Source organism: Protopterus annectens, chromosome 6.part1, assembly GCF_019279795.1.
Source record: "Protopterus annectens isolate FY-2018-M chromosome 6.part1, PAN1.0, whole genome shotgun sequence".
Classification (NCBI taxonomy): domain Eukaryota; kingdom Metazoa; phylum Chordata; order Ceratodontiformes; family Protopteridae; genus Protopterus; species Protopterus annectens.
The window spans coordinates 59193556-59219008 of record NC_056738.1 but is presented as its reverse complement, the minus strand read 5'-3'; the positions used below and the strand labels follow the sequence as shown (position 1 = coordinate 59219008).

The 25453-nt window shown below is 35.6% G+C and overlaps 1 protein-coding gene across 1 annotated transcript in view; it reads left to right on the top strand.

Moving 5' to 3' along the window:
- LRP2 (LDL receptor related protein 2) overlaps positions 1-25453 on the top strand; it is a 1335386-nt gene that overhangs the window by 475134 nt on the left and 834799 nt on the right. The window contains exons 26-27 of the mRNA XM_044075346.1: positions 23012-23260; positions 25266-25453. The exon at positions 25266-25453 is cut by the window's right edge and continues 24 nt beyond it. Coding sequence (XP_043931281.1) covers positions 23012-23260; positions 25266-25453 — 437 coding nt within the window. The remainder of the gene's footprint in view (positions 1-23011; positions 23261-25265) is intronic.

The following is a 25453-nucleotide window of genomic DNA, read 5'->3' as shown; positions in this document are numbered from 1 at the left end:
CAAGTCACATCATCTAAATATGTAGGAAAACTAAATTTTAAGAGGCTGATTAGATATAGATTTTAATAATGTACAACTAGGTACAAGATGTTGACAGTAACTATTTGCATTATTCCAGAAGCTTTATAATGTTTACTTAACTGTATTATTTGTTAAAGAAACATGGAAATGCTAATTGATGGGCATTTTTTGCCATGAGAATTCGTATAGATTTTAAATCATGAAAAGGAGAGAAGACCCTTGCCTATGAAGCCATTAACAGTTAAAGCTATTTAAGTGTTTTATGTATGAGATCATTAGATCTGTGCATTGGAGTAATTATGATAGGCTGTGCTTATGGGATCAAGGCAATTGATTTGTAAATGAAGTGGTAATTCAGTACTGGGTTTTTAACAGATCTAGGTTTGGGTAAGGAAAAACATAGCCAAGTTGCTTTAGGTTATGAAATTTCTGTGGGGCAGGGATGAAATGAAATTGAAATATAGATAGAAATGGCTTATGGTGGCTATGAACCACTGCTGTAGGGGAGGGGTCATAAGCAACTTTTTGGAGTCTACCCAAGAGCATTTGTTGCCAAGCTGTTAAGGAAGACAGTGGAGGAATCAGGGCAAAGGGGTTATGGGGAATAAAATAACTTCACAGCATGTATGGGTATTAATAACCCTGTCAAAAGGGAAAGAATGAATGCAGAATTGGTGAGAGAGGGAATTAGAGTTGTGCTGTTGCAGGAATTAGGATTGCAATGGTGCAGGAATTAAAGTTAATGGTGAGGGCATTGGGAATTTGTAGAAAATGACTTATCAATGGTAAGGAGTAGCATATAATAACAATTGGAGAAGAGGGTAGGGATTTTTGTTGTAAAATAGTCATGGATGGGGATGAGAGAGGCATATGAGAAGGGGAGATGGGAAGCAGGCAATTTGCCTCTGTGAGTGGGAAATGAGAGAATGACAGCAGCACCTTATTTTGGACCAAATGTGGATCAGAGGTGGAATGCACTCAGATCATTAAGATATGTAGAAGGGAGGCTGACACAGTGGTTGTTGGTGGAGATTTCAATTTTGCTAGGAATGTAACTTTAACTCTGCTATAGTGAGCCACTGAATTTCATGTTAAGAATCGGAGAATGTTGCAGAAAGTAATGCATGAGATGAGACAAATTGTAATTTGTAGGCCAAAATGAAGACTATAGGAAAGACGTTAAAAAACAGATTAGATCTTTTCTTAGTAAGCTATGCATTTAATAGTGAAATAGTGAGTGCATGGATTAAAGAAAATTCTATTAATGACCACCCAATAATAGTCTAAGATTGGAAGGTGCAAACTCGATCTGGCAAATGTTGGAGATGGAACTTGCATAATAGGAGGGGAGTGGAGGAAGTGGGTTAAACAAATGGTTCAACAAGTAGTTCCAGGAGAATAAGAATGAGAAAAGAAAGGTGAGAGGAGGTTGTGGAACGCACTAAAAGCAACAAAGTGGGGAATTATGAGTAAAATAAGGGAGAAACCTAAACAGAGGGACATTGCATTAGGAAGGGGGAAGAGCAGCTGTGGCATCTGCAAAGTGAGTGGTTAGAAAATGAATGCAACAAATAGGATTTAGTATGGGGAATTCAGGAAGACAGAGTTAAGCAGAAGGGGGAATAAGTGGTGGGTAAAATGGGAATGGGATACAAGGATACTGACCTGGAAAGTGAAATGTCAGAGATATGAAAATTAGGTAATGGCATTAAGGTTGGAATAATGTGTTGTAATAATATTAAGTGAGGATAGCAGGGAAGAATTTCATAAATTTTATAGACAGTTATACGATGTTGTGAAGGGAGGTGAATGGGTATTTGATGAATTGTAAGGGTGGTATCTGAAGCAGAATTGTATAAGCATTAAAATCAGGAAGTAAGAGAAGGAGACATGGTAAAATCTGTTAAATGTGTGAAAGGGGTTAAGGCTAGGGGTAGAGATAAGGCTGCAGGCCTGATGATTTTTGTGTCTATATTACAAGATCGAATGCTTAGGTGATCGAACATCTAAACATCGAACTTGTAATATCAAACCCAAAAACATTGAACGGCGCAGGAAAACACGTCGGTTGGCCACAAAAATAAATAAATAAATAAATAATTTACACCCAAACTAAGTGCTCCCCACCACCCCCTCTAACTAAATATACCAACTCCGAGATCACTCTACAGTCGACAAAATAGAAAAATCTGGCAAACTGCCAAGGGAAATCTTTCCCTGCATTAAATTGGCCGTTCACTGTTCTTGCTTTCAGTATTACAAGTTTGATGTTTAGGTGTTTGATCACCTAAGCATTCGATCTTGTAATACAGACCCATAATTTTCTCATTAATGTTAAGATTGTGTGGTTAGAGATAACAGAGAAGTTCAGGGGATTGGTCATTAATATATTGGGTAATGAGCATTTATTCAGTGAATACAGGAGGCTACTGATGTGCTGCCAAAGGGGAAGGTGAGTTATTAGATTCCATTCACTTATCACCCTATCTCCTTATACAAGACATATGTTAAAACCTTTGCAAAAGTGTTGTCAGCCAGAATAGAGGAGGTACTCCCTCATCTAGTCGATGAAGACCAAGATAACTTTGTGAAAGCTGCTGCACAGCTAATCATTGTTGCCTTCTTTTAGATTTTAATTGATGGGTTGAAAGGACTGAAACAAAGAAAGCTGGGATCATCCTTATGGACATCAAAAAGGAATTTGATATGGTTTGAAAGGAATTTATGTGGTACACTCTGGTGCAAATATTTGAGCAGGGATGAATTTTAAATAGAATTGTGGCATTATACAAGTCTCCATAAATTAGACTGCTGATCAGTGGGGGAGGGGTTAGGTTAATCTCATAAGATTAATTTGGGGAGAGGAACACCTGAGGGATTCCCCTTTCTCCTTTCTTGTTTATGTTACAGTAAAGTGGAGATGACAGCTGTTCTTTAAAACAGATGAATGGGTGGAGAGCTTGGTTCAGTTAGTTTATTCACTGATATGTGTATGTTATTGTTGCAGGATATTGAGGGACAGTCACCAGGGATGCTGCAAACTTTTGTTTGTTTCATTAAGAAATAAGGACTTCGATTCATCTACTAAATCAGTAATGTTCTAGCTAGGATCTCTGTGTGGGTGTGGTAGTTTGCTGCCAGTTTCAGAGGGATTAGATAAGTATTTGGAGATCCAAGTTTATCTGAAAGTGGAGGATATTATTACAAAAACGGGGGAAAGCTGGAGATGAAGGTTTGAGTACTACCAGATAAGAGGTCAATTAAAATGCACTAATTTACTGGTCATATTAAGGTTGTAAAGGTTATGTTGTTGTCAGTGGTATTATACTTAGCTGGGTATGTACTACTCAGGCAACAAAGTAACAGAATAAATGTGGTCCAGTAAGTATTAGATCATTATGGTTGGTGGGAGTGGGGTCAGAATTGGTAATGGGAGATTAAGATCCAGCAGATTCAGGGAAGGCTGTGGAGGCCAGACATATGTTGCTATGTTGTAGCTGCTTACATAGCACAGAATTTGAGGAGGCAGGAGGGTGGGTCCAGAGGTGGGTGCATTGGTAAGATTGTGGAGGAGACTAGAGATGGAGTATATATTAGTCAAGTGGAGGTGGCTGCAACTAAGTTTGTCATTGACAGGGAAGGTTAGTTGTAACAGTCCTGTTTCCCAGTAAGCTAACTTTCAATTACCTAGTGCTGTGAGTTACAAAGCAAATTAATTGTGGGAAATATTTAAAGATGAACAAGAAAATCAGCTGTTTTGTCTAGCTGAAATAGTTTTCTCACATTTAATATGCTTAATTGTGGCCAATCTAAATACAAAGAAGTATTGATACAAACTTTTTTTAGTTCAGCATTATGGTGATCAATTATATTTCAACCAGTCCATTGCTTAAGTTCTCAGCTAACTAGAAGACCTATCTTATGCCTTGTCCGAAGTCAGACAAGAAGCAGTTCTGAAGTGTAAATTCATTTGAATCACTTATCATGACTGTCTGTTTAAAAACAAACAACTTGTAATGCTACTTCTGTGTAAAATGATTTTATTCCTGCAAATATACAGTCAGCTTTAGGGAAATGAATAAATAGATTCAAACAGGAGGCCAAGCTATACTTAAGATATAACTAAGAACAACTGACCAACAAATTTAAACAAGCAATTATAAAGAATGCAGTCCACAATGACTTAGTTTATATGTGTTTTCTCCTTTATTATTATTAAATACATCAAGTTTAAAATCAGTTGAGACTCTTAAATACAATATAAAATTAAAAAAAAAAAAAAACACCATGGAGCCAAGCTGTTCACTGTGCTATAAAATGTTTAATAGCTGGTGCTTCTGGTACCTTGGCTTTTTGGCTTCATGGAATAACTTCTCACACCAAGCAGATTGTGCTTATACAAGTGCCACCACTCAATTAATTAAATAATAATTGAACATTGCTAGTTAAACAATCATTATAAAAATTCCTTTAAGTGCATATTACATGACCTACAAATATTATCAAATGTAACAAATATGAAATTACTTTATTGCATGTAATCTTATTTAAAAAGGCTTATGAATTTTGTTTTGTCAAACATTTTACTTGTTGAAATATACTAACAAAAGAGACCCTAAAAGTTCAAGTTAAACTCCAAATTCATGCCCATAGGTTACATAGTCCTATAATTTAGAATATACTTACTATCCAACTTAAAAGCTTGCAAATGAAGTCCCCCTTCTAGCCGAACGTGGTTTAGCAAATACACTGAAGAAAAACTATCATCCAAGCCTCCATGTGCTTGGTAAAAATGCTCTTCCATGGGGCTGTCCAAATTCATGTTCCTGATATCCCCAAGATTTTCCAAAATGAGTATTTTCACCTTCCTTTTAGTCCAGCCCGCAAACCATTTTGTATGTTTATATCCACAACCAATTATATAAACATCCCACAAAATCACAACTGAATCTTTCACGAGAAATACATATTCTCTTATTTATTAAATACAACCAAAAAAAGCATGTGATAAAAGAGACTCGCAAACAAAACTTTAAAATCTTTTACCATGGTTAAGCAAATTTGATAAACTAAAAAAGTGACCTTGAAATAAATCTGTTGTCTGCCATGATTCATTTTAAAGTCATTCTAAGACTAAATATATTAGTGACCCTTGGTGAATGGCAGGGATTAACCATTAACTGATAATCAAACTTCTTTTTTCTCTAAGCTTCTACATATCAGCCTCTAAAATCTAACAGCATTAACTAATGTAAAATAGTTGTTTTTACAATACCTCAGCAAAGAAAATTACTGTCATTTTTATTTTTAGTTGCATAATGCGGATCATAATACAAATTCTCAGTCTTCTCCCAGGATTCCTAATATAAAAAGCGTCACAGATCATGCACTGTGCAACATAAATTACAGTATCTGATGCACATGTAAAAAAGGCAGGTGTTTGGTATGTCTTACAAGTTGTACTGTGTAGTAGCATAGACCTGCATTGATGTACCTACACTGATTGACACTGCATTTCATCTAAGTAGTATTTTAAATTTGATGCTTCTTTTAGCAGTGAACTTGGATCCATTACTTATGACACTGATCACTTCAAAATAACCAAATAGCACTTTCCAAATAATGGACTTCACATTAAGCACCTGAATCTAATGAATAGGTCAAAGGCATAGTTTGAATCATATCCACGCTGGTTGTGATGGCTGTAAATAAACTACCTTTGTCATCTGCTACCCCCATCAAATGACAAAACTTGGAGGATCTCTGCTTTTTAACTTCATTGCAGTCCAGACAACCAAGCAGCAAGCATAACTGGTCAATACAGCCTTATTGAATAATACATTTAAAATCACACTTCGAAAGTAAGAAAATCATTTGTAAACCAGCTAACCTGAATTGCTCACTCACAAATCATGTAATTAAAAAAAAAAAACAATTGGGTATATGTTGTTATGAAATATCATAGTGTTTCTTCTAGCTGGTTTTCTACAGTATGCGTTTTCTAAACAATGTTTTTGAATGATATCTGTATATACCACCAAATCCAAGTAACTTCATTAATTAAAATAAGGTTATTATATTGGGATAACTGAAAGAAAAAACTAAGAATCTGAATTTGTGAATATTGTTACAAAATTAAGACTCAAAGTGTGAATAATGCTGTACAAAGACACTCTAAACTATGCAAGAATTAAAAAAAAAGTTCCTAGTTCTTGTATTAAATTGTATTTTTTGGAGCATAGATGGGAAAACACAAAAGTTCATTTAAGAAAAATTAGTTTAAATGGCACTTGACTGTTAATGTCTGACATTATTCAGGGCTCAGTTACATACTCAAAATATTTAAAACAGTGTTGAAGTTAGAAATGAACAGGTATTGGCTTTATCTGAAGCCCACATTTGGTCATAATCAATTTTCCTTAATTAGTTTAAATGTTTTTTTTTAAGTATTATATATGATAAAAGTTTTAATTGGTCTCCTTTGTTACCTGCTTTTTCATGATGATATTTAAAAGTGTCTCATTTGATTTTACTTCTGATGAAGTCTTTCATAATAATAATGGAGATGGATGTGCTCATGGACTAAATATGGTGCTCTGCATTTGTTTTTATTGTTTTATAAATAATAGATCAGCAATCACTCATCAACAACCAAAATGTTTTATCAACTCATCTATATAATATATTATATGTTTAGCTTAACCTGAATGAAAAAAAAACAACAAAAATAATAATTCTAAACAACACTTTAAATATTTTGTTTAAAGTAACAGACAAAAAAAGCAAAACTGAAATTCTCAAGGTAGAGGACTGAGCTGAAATCTAAACTAACTCTATTATAAATATAACAGTATATGATACAATTTTAACTGCAGTCTGACCATTATTTTTATAAATAATTACTAATTTTTGTATTTTTGAGTTATTTGATCATTCCTTAGGTAACAGATAAAGTAAAAAAATATATAATTTCCCCAAATAGCACCATTTTTTAGGAAACTTGACAAAAGTAGTGGAAACCTCAGTAGCTTTAAGTAAGTTAAAAATTTTAATCCTATAAAATTTTATCTCAGTTGAATTGGTTATTGGCATTTCACCATACAGAAACTATTTGAATCGCATCTTCTTTAGGTAAATATTACAGGAGGATCATTCATTGAAGTACAAGGCCATGGAAATGGTTTTCTTATTATTTGATGTTTTAGTAATTTACTTGAACGGCTGTGGCAAATTTTCCTGTAGTTTTACAGCCATACATGATATTTTTTTGTGTTACCCTGATTCATTTTACAGCTTAATTAAAATGGAGAAATAAGAATGCTATATGATTATAATTTAATTGGTGCATTATATGCATTATGATTCTATATGACTTGCATATACAACAAATTGGAAAATGGAGTAAAATTATATTTATTCTGCCATAATTCACAAACTACACATAACCCCTTCTTTCTATATTAGATCCCCTAGTATATAGCTATTAAACTCTGAAAAAGTAATGTTAATTCTTTTTGTTATACAACACTGATACAATATGTGATAAGGGCATCCGATTTCTTCCATGAAAATAGTTTGAGTTAATGATAATCATTATCTTACTCAAAGGTTAATGATCAGTAGTTCATTATTTTGCAGTGCCAGTTATGAATAATTCTTCAGTCTGTTTTGTTATTTGCTAATATATCTTTTGCAGTCCTTGATGCTAATGTTCTAGAAAAGGAGACAAACATTTAAGAATCCAAAGTAATTCCTGAGTTATTAGTGACAGGCTGGCATAATAGTAATTAATATAACAATTGCAATTCTTCCTTTAGTACCTATTTATTCTTGACAACATATGCCAAAATACTAATAATTTAAATTATTCTTAACTCCATGTATTAATAAAGGGAAGAGCCCTAAAGTTGATTTTTACCTTCATCATACTCTGTTTTGTTAAGGAACTGTTTCATTTAAATTAATGAAAACTATTCACCACATATCTTCAAGATAACATTGCATAGGTTAACAATTCTAGTATTGATATAATCTCATGCATCTTTAAAGTTAGACCCAATGCATTTGTATGAATTATACATTGTATTTGTAACCGTTTTCTTGTAATGGAGGTTTTAATCCAAAACCAGCATGAAACTGTCGCTGACCAAGTTGTTAACCCCTTTTGGCAAATACATCCCAGGATAAGGTTGCCAGGGGCCATGTACCTTTAGTCTTATGTTCTAAGGCTTAACTCAGAAAGCTGTCTACCTATGACCGCCTGGCACTCATGGATCATACTTTTTTTTTGTTTCAGCACCATGTAGTCCTGTTGCAGAGCCTGACAGAGTCTACTTATTTATTTTCTAGTCCACTATTCTGGATTTCTGGCTTCTACTATCATTGCTATTAGCTCTGGCATTTTTTGCTAAGTCCTCTCAAGCTCCCTTATTCTTTTTTTTCCAAGATGTGTGCTCTCACATATATTTCATACAGTCCTTGGATTTAACACTAAGGTCACCTATTTCCGTTCCTTTAACCCCTCTCCATGCTTAAGCACCTCCCAGTAAATAAGGTCTTCACCCTACAAAATCCAATTTTGAGGAATGTTCCCAGTCCCTTTATTCACCATTTGTAGGCCTATAAGCCTTGGTTCCATTTATCATACTGTAAACCTCTTGGAGTTAGCTCATTCTTTTATTATTTTACACATGTCCTTTAGACAGGCATTGTCAAGCCTTATCCTCTGGATTTCAGACACAATATTTAACTTCTGCACATGTCCATTGTCGCGCCTGTGAGTAACTAGCATGTCTTTCCATTCTTAAGTATAATTTATTGACTGAATTAAGTAAGCTAATCATAATTATGCTGCACTATTGTAATCTTGCAAATATGGAAGAACTAGCTTCCTAATGTCAATTTATCCCAACTGACTCAAGAGCCCTTCCCGTTCCAAATAAATTTCTTTAATCCCCTCTGTAAGGAATCGTAAAGCCCTTTTCCTGGTTCATAGAGAAATGCCTAGGCTAGATATAGAATCTAAGGAACAACAAATATTTTGATGACATATATTTTGTTGTCAAAGTTCAAGGTAAAAGTCTATGTTTTTAAGCATGCTTATTATTTTCCCCTTTGTGTTTTTCCAAGTTTCTTTCAGTTCTTGTGCATTTTATTTATCCAAATTCCTAGATGCTTCATTCTAAATGACCCCATAGAAAACGATAAAGTTGTACCAGATCAAAGGAAGGTGCACAGTTGACTGCCATACACCTTCCTTTGATCTGGTACAAAAGAAGGTGCATAGTTGACTGCTATGGCATTAGTTTTAACATCATTAATCTTGTGTCATGGTAAAACATTGTGGTATTTTAAAATTTTTCTAAAGTCCTCTATAAGGCCTAGTTAAGCATAAAATGATACTGTCTGCAAACAAAGCAATCTTCCCCTACTCATTATTCCCCGAGGCCCCTCATCAATCTTCTGGTTATATTTTTTGGTCAGAGGTTCTAAATACATAGAAAATAAATGTGAAGCGAGGACAACCTTTCCTAGTTCCCCATCTGATCTTAATTCGTAGTCTGCACTTTTCCATTAGGAAAGCAGACACACCCATTATATCTGTCTCAATGCATCTATGAGGCCATTAGTCGACCGTTGTTGTGCCATCACATATCAAATAAAGTCCCAGTGCACTCGGTTGAAGGCTTTTTCAGTATCAAGACTTAGCGTAAGAAGTGGTTCTTCCCTTCTTTCATACTCATGTTGAACTATAGTAGTTTCAATTAATAGGGTTACTGGGTGCAGCTAAGAAAGCCAGGCCAGATCATTCCAGCCCTTCTGTCAAATTCGACAGCACATTGTTGAATAACTTTCATCTGTACAAAACAGTGTGCTTATATTTTCCTGTGTTACAAGAAATGGGAAAAGTAGACACCTTCCATATATTTATAGGTAACACGCAGGAAGGGACAAAAGGTGGATTTGTCTCAATATTCACCAGAAATAGTCATATTATTACACTGGTCAAGCACTGTGACACATTGGATCTACTTTGTGTCCAACTCATCATAAGCAAAGTCCCATACCATAGCACTGCAAGCTCTTGGTCACCCTCTATGACCCAGAATATCCTTGCCAGAAACGTACATGAATTGGAGTTGCTCTGCATGAAACCCAACACTGCAGTGCTGGGTGACTTCAACTACCCCACTATAAACTAGAAAATATACACAGCTTCCAGTAGCCTGGCACAGAGAATCCTAGACTTTCTCAACAGAAATGCTGTGGAGTAGCTAGTCCATATACACAGTAGGGGCACCAACATGCGTAACATGATCTTCACAAACATGGAGGAATTTTGCACCCACCTATATACGATGACCTCACTTGCCAGATGAGACCATAAAATTGTCTCCTTTATAGTTAAACCAAAATGTGAGCCCATCTAACACTTGAACATTTGGGAATTATTCCAAATCAAACTTCCTGCTACTCAGTGATACCCTGGCAAAATTTAAAGTCTCCCCAAACCACTTGATCTCCGCTGCCTGTGTGGAATTGTTCACAAAAATCCTGTGCTATCATGCAAACAGTTGAGGCAGCTGTACCAACCTGGAATAAGTGCAGGATTAACTAAAAGACCAAGACACCCTAGTGGAATCCCAATATCAACAAGTTGTATAACAAAAGGAAGAAAACCAAGGCCAAAACTAGGAAGCACAAGGCCCAGCAAGGCAAGCAATACCCTCATCAAATTAAATAAGCAATTCAGGAGTCTTATCAAGTTCAGCAAAGTTAAATTTGTGGAAATGATAGCTTAACAGGCAAAGGAGAATCACAAAATCTTCCTCTATATCTCCATCCTCAAAAGAAATGCACAGTAGTGTGCTGAGCTGATTGTAAATGGAAGCACCAATAGGAGTGAAAAGATATAGTAACCCTACTGTCTGAAGCATTCAGCTTATAATTTTATCCATCTTTCCCTTCCCCAACACCTATCAAGAGGTACCTTTGACCATAAGTTCCCTGATTATCACTAGCGAATACATCCTGAGAGTGCACTCCAAGGCAAAGAATACTGCATCTATGGGCCTTGATAATATCCATGGATGTCACCTGAATATGATGAAACATAGCTTAGCGAGCCTTCTAAAATCACTGTTCAACTTTAGACAACTAACTAGTTTATTGCCTAGCAAATAGAGGATTGTAGCAAATATCCTTGTGTAGAAGAGCAGACCATCACCTGACCCAGGTAAATACAGACGCATAAAGCTGACTAGTCTGATATGTAAAGGCCATGGGAAGAATTATAATGGACATTATAAATAAAGACATAGAAAACCTTTAGTCACTTGACCAGATCAGTCTGGTTTTGTCAAAGACAGATTGTGCCTACTCAGCCTGGTGGACTTTTTCAGAAAAGTTTCCATGGCTATTGACAAGGGCTAAGTAATGCATACTACCTATCTTGATCTATCCAAAGCATTTAAAACTATTACACATTTGGGCATTGTAGACAAACTCAAAAAAACAGGTGTAAACACCTATGTCAACTATTGAATATCCAACTGGCTCACAGAGAGAAGACAGGAAGTCTGGATAGAAGACTCCAGCTCCAAAAAAAAAAAAAAAGGCAGTCATTAGTGGAGATCCTCTGGGCTCAGTACTGGGAAAGATAATTTTTGACATGTACTTTTCAAAAGTCAAAGCAATCATCAAAGGTTCCTGACTGACCAAATGTGCACATCACTGCAGTCTCAGCACAGTCATAGAATCCCCCTGGGATACTAATGTCCTCCAAGAGGGTTTATCTCAAATTAATAACTGGCGTCAGAAACATAGGCAAAAATTGAATGCCAAAATATGTATAATAGTATTCTTTGGAAGATGGCAACCCCTGGAATTATCACATAGACAATAAACCTCTAAGAGCAGACCTAGTGGTTAGAGACTTGGGAACATATGTGGAAAGTAACTTGTCCTTTGATCTTCATGTGTGTACTTTTATAAATAAATAATTCTGTATTGCACAAGTTAAATGTGAGGGTGTGACATCCAGGTCCAAAGATATCATCTTGCTGTACTCAGCCCTCATTTGGCCAGTTGTAGAGTGCAATGATCCATTCAATATGTACTTAAATAACCATATGCAACAACTGGAACACCACCAGAGGTTCCTTTCAAAAAGAATACAAGGTGTAAACAACATGGGATATGTAGACTGCCTCAAAGCCCTATTGTTAGACTCCTAGAGACTACAGAGAGGTGATCTATGTCTGGTTTATAAGACGTCATCTGATCCAGTATTGATGAACTTGCTGCATATCTGCAGGTCTAACAGCATTAGAAGTATCTGACTGAAGGACCTAAATCTCATTTGCAACATAAACAGAACATGTTGGCAGGACAGATATGTGAGTCTCACTGTCTTACTGTCACCCCTACTCTGTAACAAGCTTCCCATCCATGTGAAGTAGAATTCCTGACTCTATTCATATGCAGCCTGGAACAATGGATGGAAAATTCCCCCAGTATTGGCATGTATGTCCCTATTGGACAGAGGCAGCTTGTAAATGCTTAGTCACCTAAACCAACTATATATCCCTGGGTAATTTATCATGTCATTTGCATATAGGAAAACATGGCTAGGCTTAAAAGACCTTCTAAGTCTGTCAATTTAGTAATTTCTATGACTGTATGCTGGCACTGACTATCCACCTCTGAACTGGCTTATAATAATCATTTGACTTACACATGTTTGGCACAGGAAGTAGTGATCTGAGTTGCCCCAAACTATTTAATCAAATCTGAGTCTATACATTTCTGCATCCTAGGTCAAACATTTTCAAAAGATTTCATGATCAAAGGTAAGGGAGTTAATCAAATTCTACTAGCAATTAATGTAACAGTAAATTATAACCATGCTAGCTATCTGCACTGCAATGATTTATGCGTTTAATAAGTCAGCATTCGGCAGACCAAAGTCTGTTAGCTCTTCAATGTTGTGTTTCAATCTCTTGTTGCTTGTTGTTCACCTCCAAAACTTTTTCAGCTGTCAGTAAATCTCTTATTCTTTTTGTTGTCAGAGTGGTTGCTTTTTATGTGCCCTGCACCTTCCTTTTTTATATTGGAAATGTCCTGTTTGGGAAACTTGACCATGCTTTCTTATGCTGAGTGGAGTCACTCATTTCAACACTTAGTTCCTGTGCGTTTTCACTAGTTTGGCCTCCCCCCGCCAGGTACTTCTGAACATCCTCCGGGGATTGCTCAGAGTCTAAGAAGGTTTTAAGGTCAGTTGAGAAATAAGGACAGCTGGATATATAAACCTGAAATGCACTCCTGCCTACCTTCATATCGGCATTATTCCTTTTCATCTTGGTTTCCATAATTTTCTCTAAAAAAAAAAAAAAAAAATACTGTATTTTATCTTTAACATGTTTTTTTTCCTCCAAAGCTTTGAGAGAATCAGGGCATAACTGCGAATTACTACCACAGTCTGCTTGGAATTTCTCTGTGCCCCTCTCAGCTGCTGAAAGGCCCAGTGCACTTGATCTCTCAGGATGTCGCATGTCCATTTTTAGATCAGTTGTTGAATTAGTTGAGATGTGACCCCCTCATGAATGTTGCCAAACCTAAGATTTTCTCTTTTTGTTCTGTTCTCTAGTTCTATTAATTTTTCCCTCAGCTGTTCATGTTTTACTTCCATGTTAGATAGTCTTTCCCCCAACTCACATTTCAACCTGTGAACGATCTCTAAATCATCCAAATGCTTAATGTATTTTTATGATTTCTAAAATACTTGTTAACTTGTGTGTAATCTTGCATTGTCCTAGAGAAAATGTGCATTTTAGAATATATTTGGCTCAGTATATGTTGAAGGAGCATGAGCAGTTGGAGTAACGCAGGAGAATGTGATAAAGAATATGCAACAAGAGAAATGATCAGAAATTTGGTTTGGGAAGTTTAGATTTATTAAGATGCTGCATTTAGACTTATCTCAGAGTGTAGCGTAATAGCTGCTCAAACATTCAAAGCAATGAAAAATTGAAATCATCTGCAAAACCACTAGATCAGAATTTTTTTTCATTGTGAATATAAGAATAAGAAATACCAGATTCAGTTCTGTATACTAAATGCAGCAGGTGCTCTGTCAACACTGGGGCATTTGACTTGCCAGTACAGTGACACAAATGGTAATGCAAATGTTAAGTATACTGACTTGTTTTTGAATATGAAGGCTGATTTACTGGTTTGTGCTGTTTGGTCATATTCAGCTAGGTTCCTCAGTATTTCCAATAGTGAATTGTTCAGGGATAGATTAGGTTCCTTTCTGAAGTAGAATCCATAAAGAATTGAACAGAATGGAGCACATGGGTATAATTAAGAAACTGAGAAAAAAGAAGAAAAAGAAACTGACTATGCCTAATGAATGGGTGAAAATCATGTTTACTGTTCTGAAACCAAATAAATTTATAGTTATAATGATCTGCAATACATTTAAAAATATAAAGTGGGGGGTCATCCATATTGTACAATCAAGGAGGTGGTTTCAGTCATGGTAAGAGTGAAGCACTTTCTGTACTTGATACTGACTGGGGGTTTTGATAAATTAAGTTTGAGGAAAGTCCCAAGTGGTGTGCTTTTAATTTACCTATATGAAAACACGTGTTTCTCAAATTAAAAAGTATTTTTTCAACATCTGAAATGTTTTCGTTTTTATGTACAAATGATTAAGTGGTTTGAAGGTGCTGCTAATATTACTGATGATTTATTGTTGGGAAAGACCATAACAGTGACGATCATTTTAAGGACTAAGCTGTTAAAGGTACTTAGTAAAACCTCAGGCTTAAAAGAAGTACATATAAAATCAGTTACTGAACTGAGAGAAATGGGTCATAGTTCAACATCAACGGCAATGACTGAATATGGAATCTTTTACCTAGGGATATAACACTGATCACTTCTTTACCTCTCTTCAAACATAAAATTAAACTGTACTTCCAAAATCACTGGCTTTGTTCTTGTAGTACACCTGACTAACTTTCTTCACTCTACCCCTATCGTTTCATCTATTCTATGTTTAACTTATCAGTTAAGTTACTACCAAGATTACCCTGTGCCCTTTGGACTCCTTCTTTGCTTAGACCTACTCCTCTCTTTCTCTCCCCTCTCTTCTCTTTGTCTTCTCTTTTGACTTTTCACTTCTCGACTGTTCTACTGCCTCTTCCTCTCTTCTAACTTTTGTGTTACTCCCTCTTCATCTACTCGTATCATTTCTTGTTAAGCTACTACCAAAATTATCCTGTGCCCTTTGGATTCCATCTATGCTCGGACCTACTCCTTTCATTCTCTCCCCTCTCTTCTCTTTGTCTTCTCTGTTGACTCTTCACTTCTCGACTGTTCTACTCCCTCTTCTGATCTTCTAACTTTTGTGTTACTCCCTCTTTTCTTCTTGTCTCTTGTACTCCAATATCTTTCTTTTATTACATGCTATCATTTTGGTGTCCACTTTATTCCATTAATTAATATGCTCTGTAATCTGACTCTGTCGTTTTGTCTACTTGAGTTTAGTGTGGCTTGTCTTTTTGTTAGATTTTGTTAATAATTAGCTTATTACTAACATTTAATATTGTTGTATTTTGTGTGGAGCTTTTCTCCCCGGGCCTCTACTGAAAATGGAAATAAATCCAGCTAGACTAGCCCGGTCAACAAATGTAAAATAAAATAAATAAAAATAAATAAAATGACAGGAAAAATTTTCAGAAATGCATTTACTATGAAAGAAATTACTGGAAGAGGATGAGGCATGGCATTGGAGTGGAAAACAAGAAAAAGGTTTTGAACTGCTTAAGCAGTTGATGATACAACAGTCTATAGTGAAACATTCTGATGTAAATCACATTACAGTGGAGCTGATGTAATAATTATAGAGGCAGATAAACCACTGCTGTAGAGTTCCAGAGCCTTTACTGACCGTCATAAATGTGTGTAGATAAACAAAGAGTTGCTAGCTATATAGTATGTGGTTCTAAACCTTCTGTGAACATATCCATAAGAAAAAGAGTATAATCAATAAAGTATGTAAGACACCATTAAGGCTGCAAAGGTGATTATTATGATTATAGAGGCATGATTTCACTGTGAAATATAAACAAGAAGAAGATGCATATGGTAAATGTGCTTTCTTATTTCTTTTTGCTAGAACAGCAAGAATATTTATTTAGTGATGAACTGGGAGTTATAATGACAATTACACAGCTGTCTATTGCTGAAAAAAGTTGAAAGAGTTTCAGCAATGAGCTGAGAGAGATGGGGACAAGCAAATGCTTTCAGAAGTAGCTATGACGGTTGGTAAGATATGACAGCTGCTTTGAAGAAAGAAAGTCAGCCTTATTTTTCATTTAAGAAGCAATGAGTTTAATGGAGGGTTTGATGCTCAGGGCAGTTAAACTAACAGCACCCAATAACTTTAGAAAATATTTCCAACAAAAGTACAGAGGCTATACTTGGAAATCCTGAAATATAAAGAAAAAGGAATTGTAACTGAAGAAAGTGGACAAAACACAGAACTCTTAACTGAAACGGGGTCCCTTCTTTATGAAGCATTATTTTCAGCAACTAATCTCAGTATATATGTAGTTGTTTTCTACAACTGGTAATTGAAAAGTGTTTATACATTCTCTAACTTAAAGTCAATGCCAAGTCCCCCTCTTGGATGATCAATGAACTGAAGGAAATTTCAAAGTAAAACCATGGAAAAAATTGAAAGTGCTGACCATAAAGCATTAACAGACTAAGAAACCAATGAAAGCTGGCAGTTAAGCATGCAAGCAACCCATCTCAGGAAGAAGCAAATAGGTGTGTCCACTAATCATAGAAACTTAATAACGGCATACCATACTCTGACATTTCAAATAAACATACTAAAACTACCACTTCTAATATGAACTGCAACCTTCTTAAAGACTTTTCTACATTCATTTCCACAGTAGATTTGTCTTTATACCAACATATTTCTATGCCACAAATTCTTACCACTCCATTACCAGTATGACTAAGACATCATCCTTTAGTGCCACATATAGCATGAAAAGCCCCTATACAAAGCCTTCATTCTACCTCCATGCACCTTTACAGTACTTCCAAAAGTATTGGTAACTTGTTGGAAAGACCACCCACAACCCTAATGCATTTCATCCCACCTTTCTGTGTATGGCAGTCTCTTGTATCTCCAAACCTCTTGTTTAATGCTTTTAATCTTTCACTCTCTACTAGTATAGTCCAGTCAAAGTTCAAACACATTTTATTAGTTGCTTCCTTTCACATCAGCTTAAGAGTGCAGATTAATTTCCATTCTATGTCCTATAATTTAAATATCTGAGAAAACTCTTTATATAAAAAAAATAATGGGGCACTTAAAATATGATATGCTTGCTGAATGTCAACATGGGTTCAGAAGAGGTCACAGTAGACTTACAGCAGTAAACTGTCTTACTGGTATATTTTGCAGTTCTTTGGGCAATAAGCAGCTTGCTGGTGCCACATTCTTAGATTTCAAAAGATCTTTCAAAAGTGACAGTCATTCTATTCTCATCAAAAAACTACATTCTTTCGACTTCAGTACAACTAACTGCTCTGGTCTGGCTCTTTAGCTCCCCCTTACTTTCTATGTTACTAATACCTCCATCACAAACAGAGCTGACACATTCACTTCTTTTGCATCACAGGGTTTAATGTTAGGCTGTACCTTATTCTGTCTGTTCAGTAAAGACAGATTAAACTCTTTTCACTGTGTACTTCCCCCCTTGTGCTATTGAAGTAACTTTATATGATTTTAGTACTGGCACACTAAAATAACTTGTACTCACTCCTTAAATGGCTGTCGGTTAATCATATAACACCACCGAACATAATTAAGACAGATATCATGATTACCATCATAAATCAAAAAGGTCAGCACTCATCCTAGATGACAGATAAAAAAAAGTCAGCCTATACAAATACATTGAACTAACTCTAGATTGTTCATATTCCTTCATGTCTTACACAGATGTTATGAACTTAAGGCATGCTTCTCAGTTTCTAGGCATCTAGCTGCTTCAACCAAAGCTGCTATTGCAAGCAATGTTTTTATCCCCAGACTAGAGTACACTCTTGCCTTGACTACCTGACTGTTTTAAGCTCCTTTCAAACTACATGTGTGAGTCAAGCAAGCGTAAACTAAATTTGCAGAGTCATCTATTTGTTATTGAGAAGTGAACATCATTCCTTTACTTAGAAGGCGGCAACCTGGCTACCTGTAGTCATAAGGGCCACTCTAGTCCTCTCATCACTTACATTTAAGTTATACCACAAGAGCACTGCCCCTCTTTCAAAAACAAATTTATTTCACTGACCTCTGTTTATGACCTCCATAATTAAATTGATAAATCAGTTACTCTGCAAAGACACCAGCTCAATTACTGATGGGTGGAGGCTAAAGAACAGATTACCTTCATATACAACTGTGTGATCCTGAATCTCAAATTAAGGTATAAAAGACTGAAACAAAACTGGTCTGCTCTTTAGTTCTGTTATGGTCAATGTGCAGCAAGTAATTCTTCATTGAAAGAGGGAGATAAGGTGGGAATTCAGCAGGGTTCCAGTGAAACAAAACCAGAATTAATTATTTTCAAGTAATATGAGCATCCAAGGGCATTAGTTCTTCACATTAGAAACAGGAGACATAATTTTAATACATTTCATAGTGGCTGTTGATTAAACAGGCTGTATTTGTGATGCCTTGAGAGATTTTGAGGTTCCAATAGACCTGTTCAGTAAAATATATGAGGAGGTATTCCAAGAGGTATTTCCAAAGTGTAGTGTTAAGGTGGAAAGTCTAGTTTGTCACTATTCAGGGCAGCAAACTGAACTTCATCATGATGTCATCATCAATCACCAATCACCAAGATGGCAGTCCACAGAAGTAACTGATTGTTTCAGCCCTAGTAGAATGATAATAAAAATAATTTATATTCTGTTTGTTCAAGACTGAAAGTACCAAACTGAAACAACATGAAAAAATGACAGTATTACTTGAAGCAGTTATATTTAATCATTCATGAAATAAATGTTATGCCTCTGTATCTATTACAATGTTTTAGTTTTGGGTAGCTGTAGTAACTGTAGTGATAGAAAGGTTAGCAGACTGGAACACTTCAGTGAGAAGGATGACAGAAGAAAGAAAATATAGATTTTCCCAAGGTACATATTGATAAGAGCATGGTGCTTGACCAAGTTCTTTAATACTGAAAACAGTGTTGTTGAAATGGGAATGTGATGGTCTCCTTAATCAAAAGATGTTGCATTTTCAGTTTGTTTAATGGTTTTAGACTTTTTATTTAAGTTGCTGTACTATTTTGTAGTTCAGTTTGTCGTATGTTTTAGATGTTTTTTTAAATGATTTTGTCCCAAAGCCAGCCAGCAATCAAATTCACCCCTGTCAGACCCAACCTATTCATTCTCCTGTATTTGGGACAAACCCAGCACTGTGCAGGGTGAGCACCACTTGTGAAAGCTGTCATACAACTATGATGGTAGGTTTTATCATCTCTTGCATCCCAGCAACTGTGAACATTTTTATAATACTAACCTTACCCCCTGGGGCAGGGTGTCAGGCTACCTGCTTTACCACAAGGACCCCCAATGGCTTCCCCTATGCAAGTGAATGCTCTTAAACACTCACAAATGAAGGGTACCACTAGGTGGTAGCTTTGGTGATCTAATGGCTGTCCCCCCAGGATGCTCTGCATGATGCCCCTCTCCTGTAAAGGATTGTGGCAGCTTTTGTCTCTGCTCCACCCTTCTTTCCTCCATGATGGATATGTCCATCCTGCACCGCCATTACTATCAAGTGCTTGAGATACTAATCAAACTGGGATGGACTGGGATATTGTCAGGGCTCTATCATTCTGTGCTAACACTGCTGGACTATAAATTTTAGAAGTGTTGGACTAGACAGTGTCATTCTGCTTTATGCATTATGAATGCAGTTTTGGTTTCTTTTTTTTTCAGAGTGAAGTGCAGATGTGGTACAATAACAGGAGTTTTTTTTCAGTGCCCTTTGTCCGTACTCCACGGTTATGTGACTGCGGACTTAATATATTTAATTAGGAAGGATGAATCACCCTGACATAAAAATGGAGGGTATGTTGCTACTCCTGAAGCAATATTTTTTGCACTTGTTTATCTTTTGATGTTTTTGTTTTGAATTTAGTGTTTTTAGTTCTATGGGATTTTGTAAAGTGACACAAATTCCAAAATGCGTCCTTATACACATTTTCTTTTTGTGATGATATGTACTTACTGCATTTAATTTGGCATTCAGATTTAATTGTACTATCACAGATGGACATGTTGACCTATTGTGGAATACGTTCAGTGCTGTAGGTGAGACCTTTAATGAACCTTTTTGACACTGCATTGTTCAGCTTCTGGAAAATTTAAGATGTTTAGCTATATATTGTCTCTTTACCTTCATTGTGTTAACACACATTGTGTAAGTAAAATTCTGTTATGTTGCTTTATTTGGGTTTTTATATTGAAGAAGGATATTTTTGGTGATTTTGTTCTATTTATGGGTTATAAATGTATTTGTAGGTGTCTTTGACTGATAAGATCTAAGGTGGGATACTTATTTAAATAATCCAGAAAGGGAGGACACCAGCCAAGTCCACTCTGAACATGAATACATTTTATTAAACATAAAACCACTAAACCATACTGTTAAAATTAAACAGTAAGTGCTTTTATCCCTCCTGTGGGGACTTCTTCAGAACAATTTTGAACAACGTACCCAGCATTCATATACACATACCTAGTAAATAATTAACATACTATTGCTTGATAAACTGTTTAAAGCAGCACTCACACTAAATTTCTAACGATGTTTCTATGGTTGTGTGTACAATAAAAAATGTATGTGACAAATTTGTAACAAAAATTGAATAAGATATATCTTAACTATTATAATGATATTATCCTAACAAATGATTTAATTTTAACACACATTTGACATTTACCATTGTCATTCATGCCTGGATATCTCATTGCATCCAATTTGAGTTGCCATTTCAACTCACATACGTCCAAAAATTCACTTAATACCCTCCCCTGCTGGTCGGCCCTTAATTGTTGTATTACTAGGAACTTAAAGAAATGGTCCTTAAATTCCAGCAAATGACTACTTAATGCATTAGTATTTTTTTATATCCAGCAGGTGTTCATAAATCCTATTCTTGAAACGTCTGCAAGTTTTACCTATATAAAAAACAGGACATGATAAACACTTAGCCAAATAGACAACATTTTTTACTCTGACAATTATAATGGCCTCTGATATATATATATATATATTGCTCCCATTCAAATTAAAAGAATCTCCGGTCACTAATATATGAGAACACTGAGAGCACATGCCACATTTAAAATTACCTAAATTTTGCGTAACAAAATGATGTGCCAACCTGTCACCTTGTTCCAAAATATCTTTGAAGGATTGATCCCTTCTAAACACAAACTTGGGTTTCTTATTGAAATTTTTTGCCATATTCTTATCTAATTTCAATAAATCACATTTTTTTTCTATAAGATGACAAACTTTATAAGTATCCTTGTTAAAAGTGGTAATAACACTCAAATTTCTTAGATTAGCATAGAAGCATTGTTAGAATTTTAGTGTGTGTGCTACTTTAAACAATTTAAAATCAAGCAATAGTATGTTAATTATTTAATTGGTATGTGTATATGAATGCTGGGTAGGTTGTTCAAAATTGTTCTGAAGAAGTCCCCACAGGAGGGATGAAAGCGCTTAACCATGTTTAATTTTAACAGTATGTTTTAGTGGTTTTATATTTAAGAAAATTTATTTGTGTTCAGAGTGGATTTGGCTGGTGTCATCCATTTCTGGATTATTTGATTTGTTGATATGGGTCTCATTGGGAATACCTATTTACTGAGAATATTTAATTGCCATAATCATTGGGTGGATGATAACTAATGGAATTTATTTTGCATCATTTATTAGAATTGTAAAAAAGGTAAATTAATCCATTGTGAACTATTGTATTGTGATGTGGCCTGAGGATGGTTGTTATAGTGAGATATCAGAAGCATTTGTGCACTGCTGGCTTTTGTATATTTGTCTGTTACCATGATGTGTTATGCAGAAAAGGGTTGGAAATTGATGGCTGTAGCAGGAAATTCTAATTCTTGCCATACTCAGTATTAGTTTACAAACAACATTGAAATGAATAAAGTGAATATTGTAAACTGAATGAATAAATATGTAAACTGCTTTCAGTATTAAAGTGACATAATTTTTTTAATGTTGGTGCAAAGCTTTAGTCCCAAAAAAAGGTGAATTTTTTTTTCAGCATCTCCTTGTTTAACATAGCACTATACGATCTTGACCACTAATATTACAAGTTACTTAAAGCCCATTTTTCAAAAGTGAGTTATTTATTCAGTAAGTCATTGATGAAGGTCATTGTACTTGGTACAACATTGAAATTATGAAGGAAGGTACTTGGTCACAATATATACAGTGGAACTAGGTATTGATGGTTTCACAGACTTTGTTGCAAATGTAACTGCTATAATGGGTTTTTATTTATCTGCTTATTCTATGTCTATTTTTATTTTTATTGTACAATTTATAAAATATAACTGACAGTTTGCTATAACACCTCTGCTAATATTATTTATGAAATATTTAAAGTTCTGTATACTGACCTACTGAGAAACTAAACATGGCATTATAACTATAGAACTTTTGCTGATGTTCATACTGGAAGTGTGTGTGTGTGTGTGTGTGTGTGTGTGTGTGTGTGTGTGTGTGTGTGTGTGTGTGTGTGTGTGATGCAAACATACAGAAGCAAAATGAATAAGCTTTTGTAAAAGGCACCTGATAAGATGTTCATGCACTCTTCTAAATAAAATAATATGCACTTTTTACACTAAATTCTAGATGAAGAAAGCTGTCAAACAAACAATGCTGGCTGTACCCATGGATGCATTCAAGGACCATTTGGTGCCCAGTGCACATGCCCAGTAGGATATCAACTCTCAAATGATTCAAAGACATGCAATGACATTAATGAATGTGATACTCCAGGATTCTGCAGCCAGATCTGTTTTAATGAAAGGGGATCCTTTAGATGCCACTGTGATACAGGTTACATTTTGGAACCTGACGGCAAGACCTGCAAAGCTTCAGGTGAGAAATATGAATATGAAACTGGGAAAAAAGTCGAACCACAACATTGATAAAACAATCTTACATTTTTATATATAAAACATACGTGAGAATGTGGAGTCTTAAATGTGCATCACACTAGAAAAATGTCATGTTTGCTTCATAACAACATATTTTTTTCTTTTTACAGTTAGGATAACATGAGCATTTTACTACCATATATGCATCCTAGTATGATTAGAATAAGATTAATCTTAAATGCCATTACTCATATTTTTCAGATTAGTCTTAAATGCCATTACTCGTGTTTCTAAGATCAGTCTTAAATGCCAGTACTCCTGTTTTTAAGACTAGTCTTAAATGCTGTTTCTCGTGTTTTTAAGTATACTCAGAAGTAATCCATAATGGGTGGCCACCAGAGGTTGATCACACAGAAGTAAACATAATATGGTAATTTCAGAATATTGCAAGTGCTAAATGAGTGTTCATCCTTGTGTATGATCTTCTATGCTACACATAGGAGAAAAAAGCCTGCAATAATGGCTTAGTGTGCAAATGCTGCTTGAAATAGTGCATGTACCTCAACCAGCAATATATTGTCTTTTAATCGACAACTTCCACAGTAAGATGTGTCCATACAGGTGCATGCACAGAAACACACAAAGTACATGGGAATTGTGGGAATAATACATACAGGGGAGGAATGAGTTTTAAAAGAAGGCAGGACTTAAATGAGCTATGTAATGTTTGACTGAAAATGACTGGGTAGATTATAAATGATGTGTAATGTTTCCAACTGGGGGTGTATCAGTATGGTTTGTGATGTAAAATACTTGCAACTAGGATTGTGTCTGTGTGGTTCGTTTTCATTTATATAAATGTATGATTGCTTTTGTCATAAGTGATGGTTTAATAAAATGTTTCTTGTTTAAAAAAGGGACAGGAACTGAATAATTTATGTAATGTTGCTTAGCTTATATGATATATAGCAATATATGTGAAGTATAATGCTTGTTAATTTTAATTTAATACAATTTGGTTACTCTTGTATAATTGTAAATTTGCCTATCTCACAAGTGATAATTCAATAAAGGTGTTTAAAGAAAAAGTTATTTTACTTGCCCCTTGCCTGCTGACTGTTAAGCCCATAGTCTGACATGCCTATTCCTTCCCAATCAATGGCATGTGTGCCAGTCAGATTGCAGCTATCATTCCAGCAGCCTTAATGGGGTGTCTGTTTTCTGGTCCTAACCCGTCATCTAGTGGCTGACATGCTTACTTGCTTGCTTGCAGATATGAGGGTCTGCAAAGCCTTCTACTGTATGTGTGTGTGTGTGTGTGTGTGTGTGTGTGTGTGTGTGTGTGTGTGTGTGTGTGTGTGTATATATGAGTGGATGCGCACATTCCCATAAATATTCAGTGAATGCTTCCATCTAGCTGCAAATTGTCAGAGCCAGGCACACGTCCCTAGCCCATGTGCTGCATGCCATGCAACACTCTTTCTAATTAGTGGCCTGACTGCCTCCCTCCCCCCAGGATGTGTGAGCCAGCAGCATCCTGTCACTCTCACCTTCCCAGGTCACTAATGTCTCCCAGATGATTTGGGTCACAGCCAGGACTTTACCTTCATGCCTCACAGATCTTCCTGGTCTGTATTATGGTAATAGTATTTCCATCTATCTCTGACATCCTTGCATGTCCACCTTCATGGTGCTATTGCTGGCACTGCAACTTTCATTAGAGATGTCCCATCTGCTGGACATGGCACTGCTTCAGTGATAGCCTTCATGTCTCAGTCATGGTGTCTGTCACATAACTACAATAAACTAAACTCAATATGCAAAATTCTTGCATTATCCCAGTCTTAGCACAGTAAGTTTCCAGATGAATGTGAATCAGTAGTGTTAAAAAATTAATAAAGTGAATCTGTAGTATTCTAGATGTTGTAAAGTAAACTGTAGTTCATGGAATAATAAATGATTTATTATTCTTTATATTGTTTATTCTGATATTTTATTTCCCACAGGATTAAAGGAAGCACTACTTTTTGTGGCAAGTCGTAACCAGATTGTTATGGATAATATTACTGCTCAACCTAATGTAATACAATCAGTAGTGCGAGATGGAAGGACTATAGTTGCTGTTGATTTTGATTCTGTTACTGATCGCATCTACTGGTCTGACATAACACAGGATAAGGTTTGGAGTGCTTTC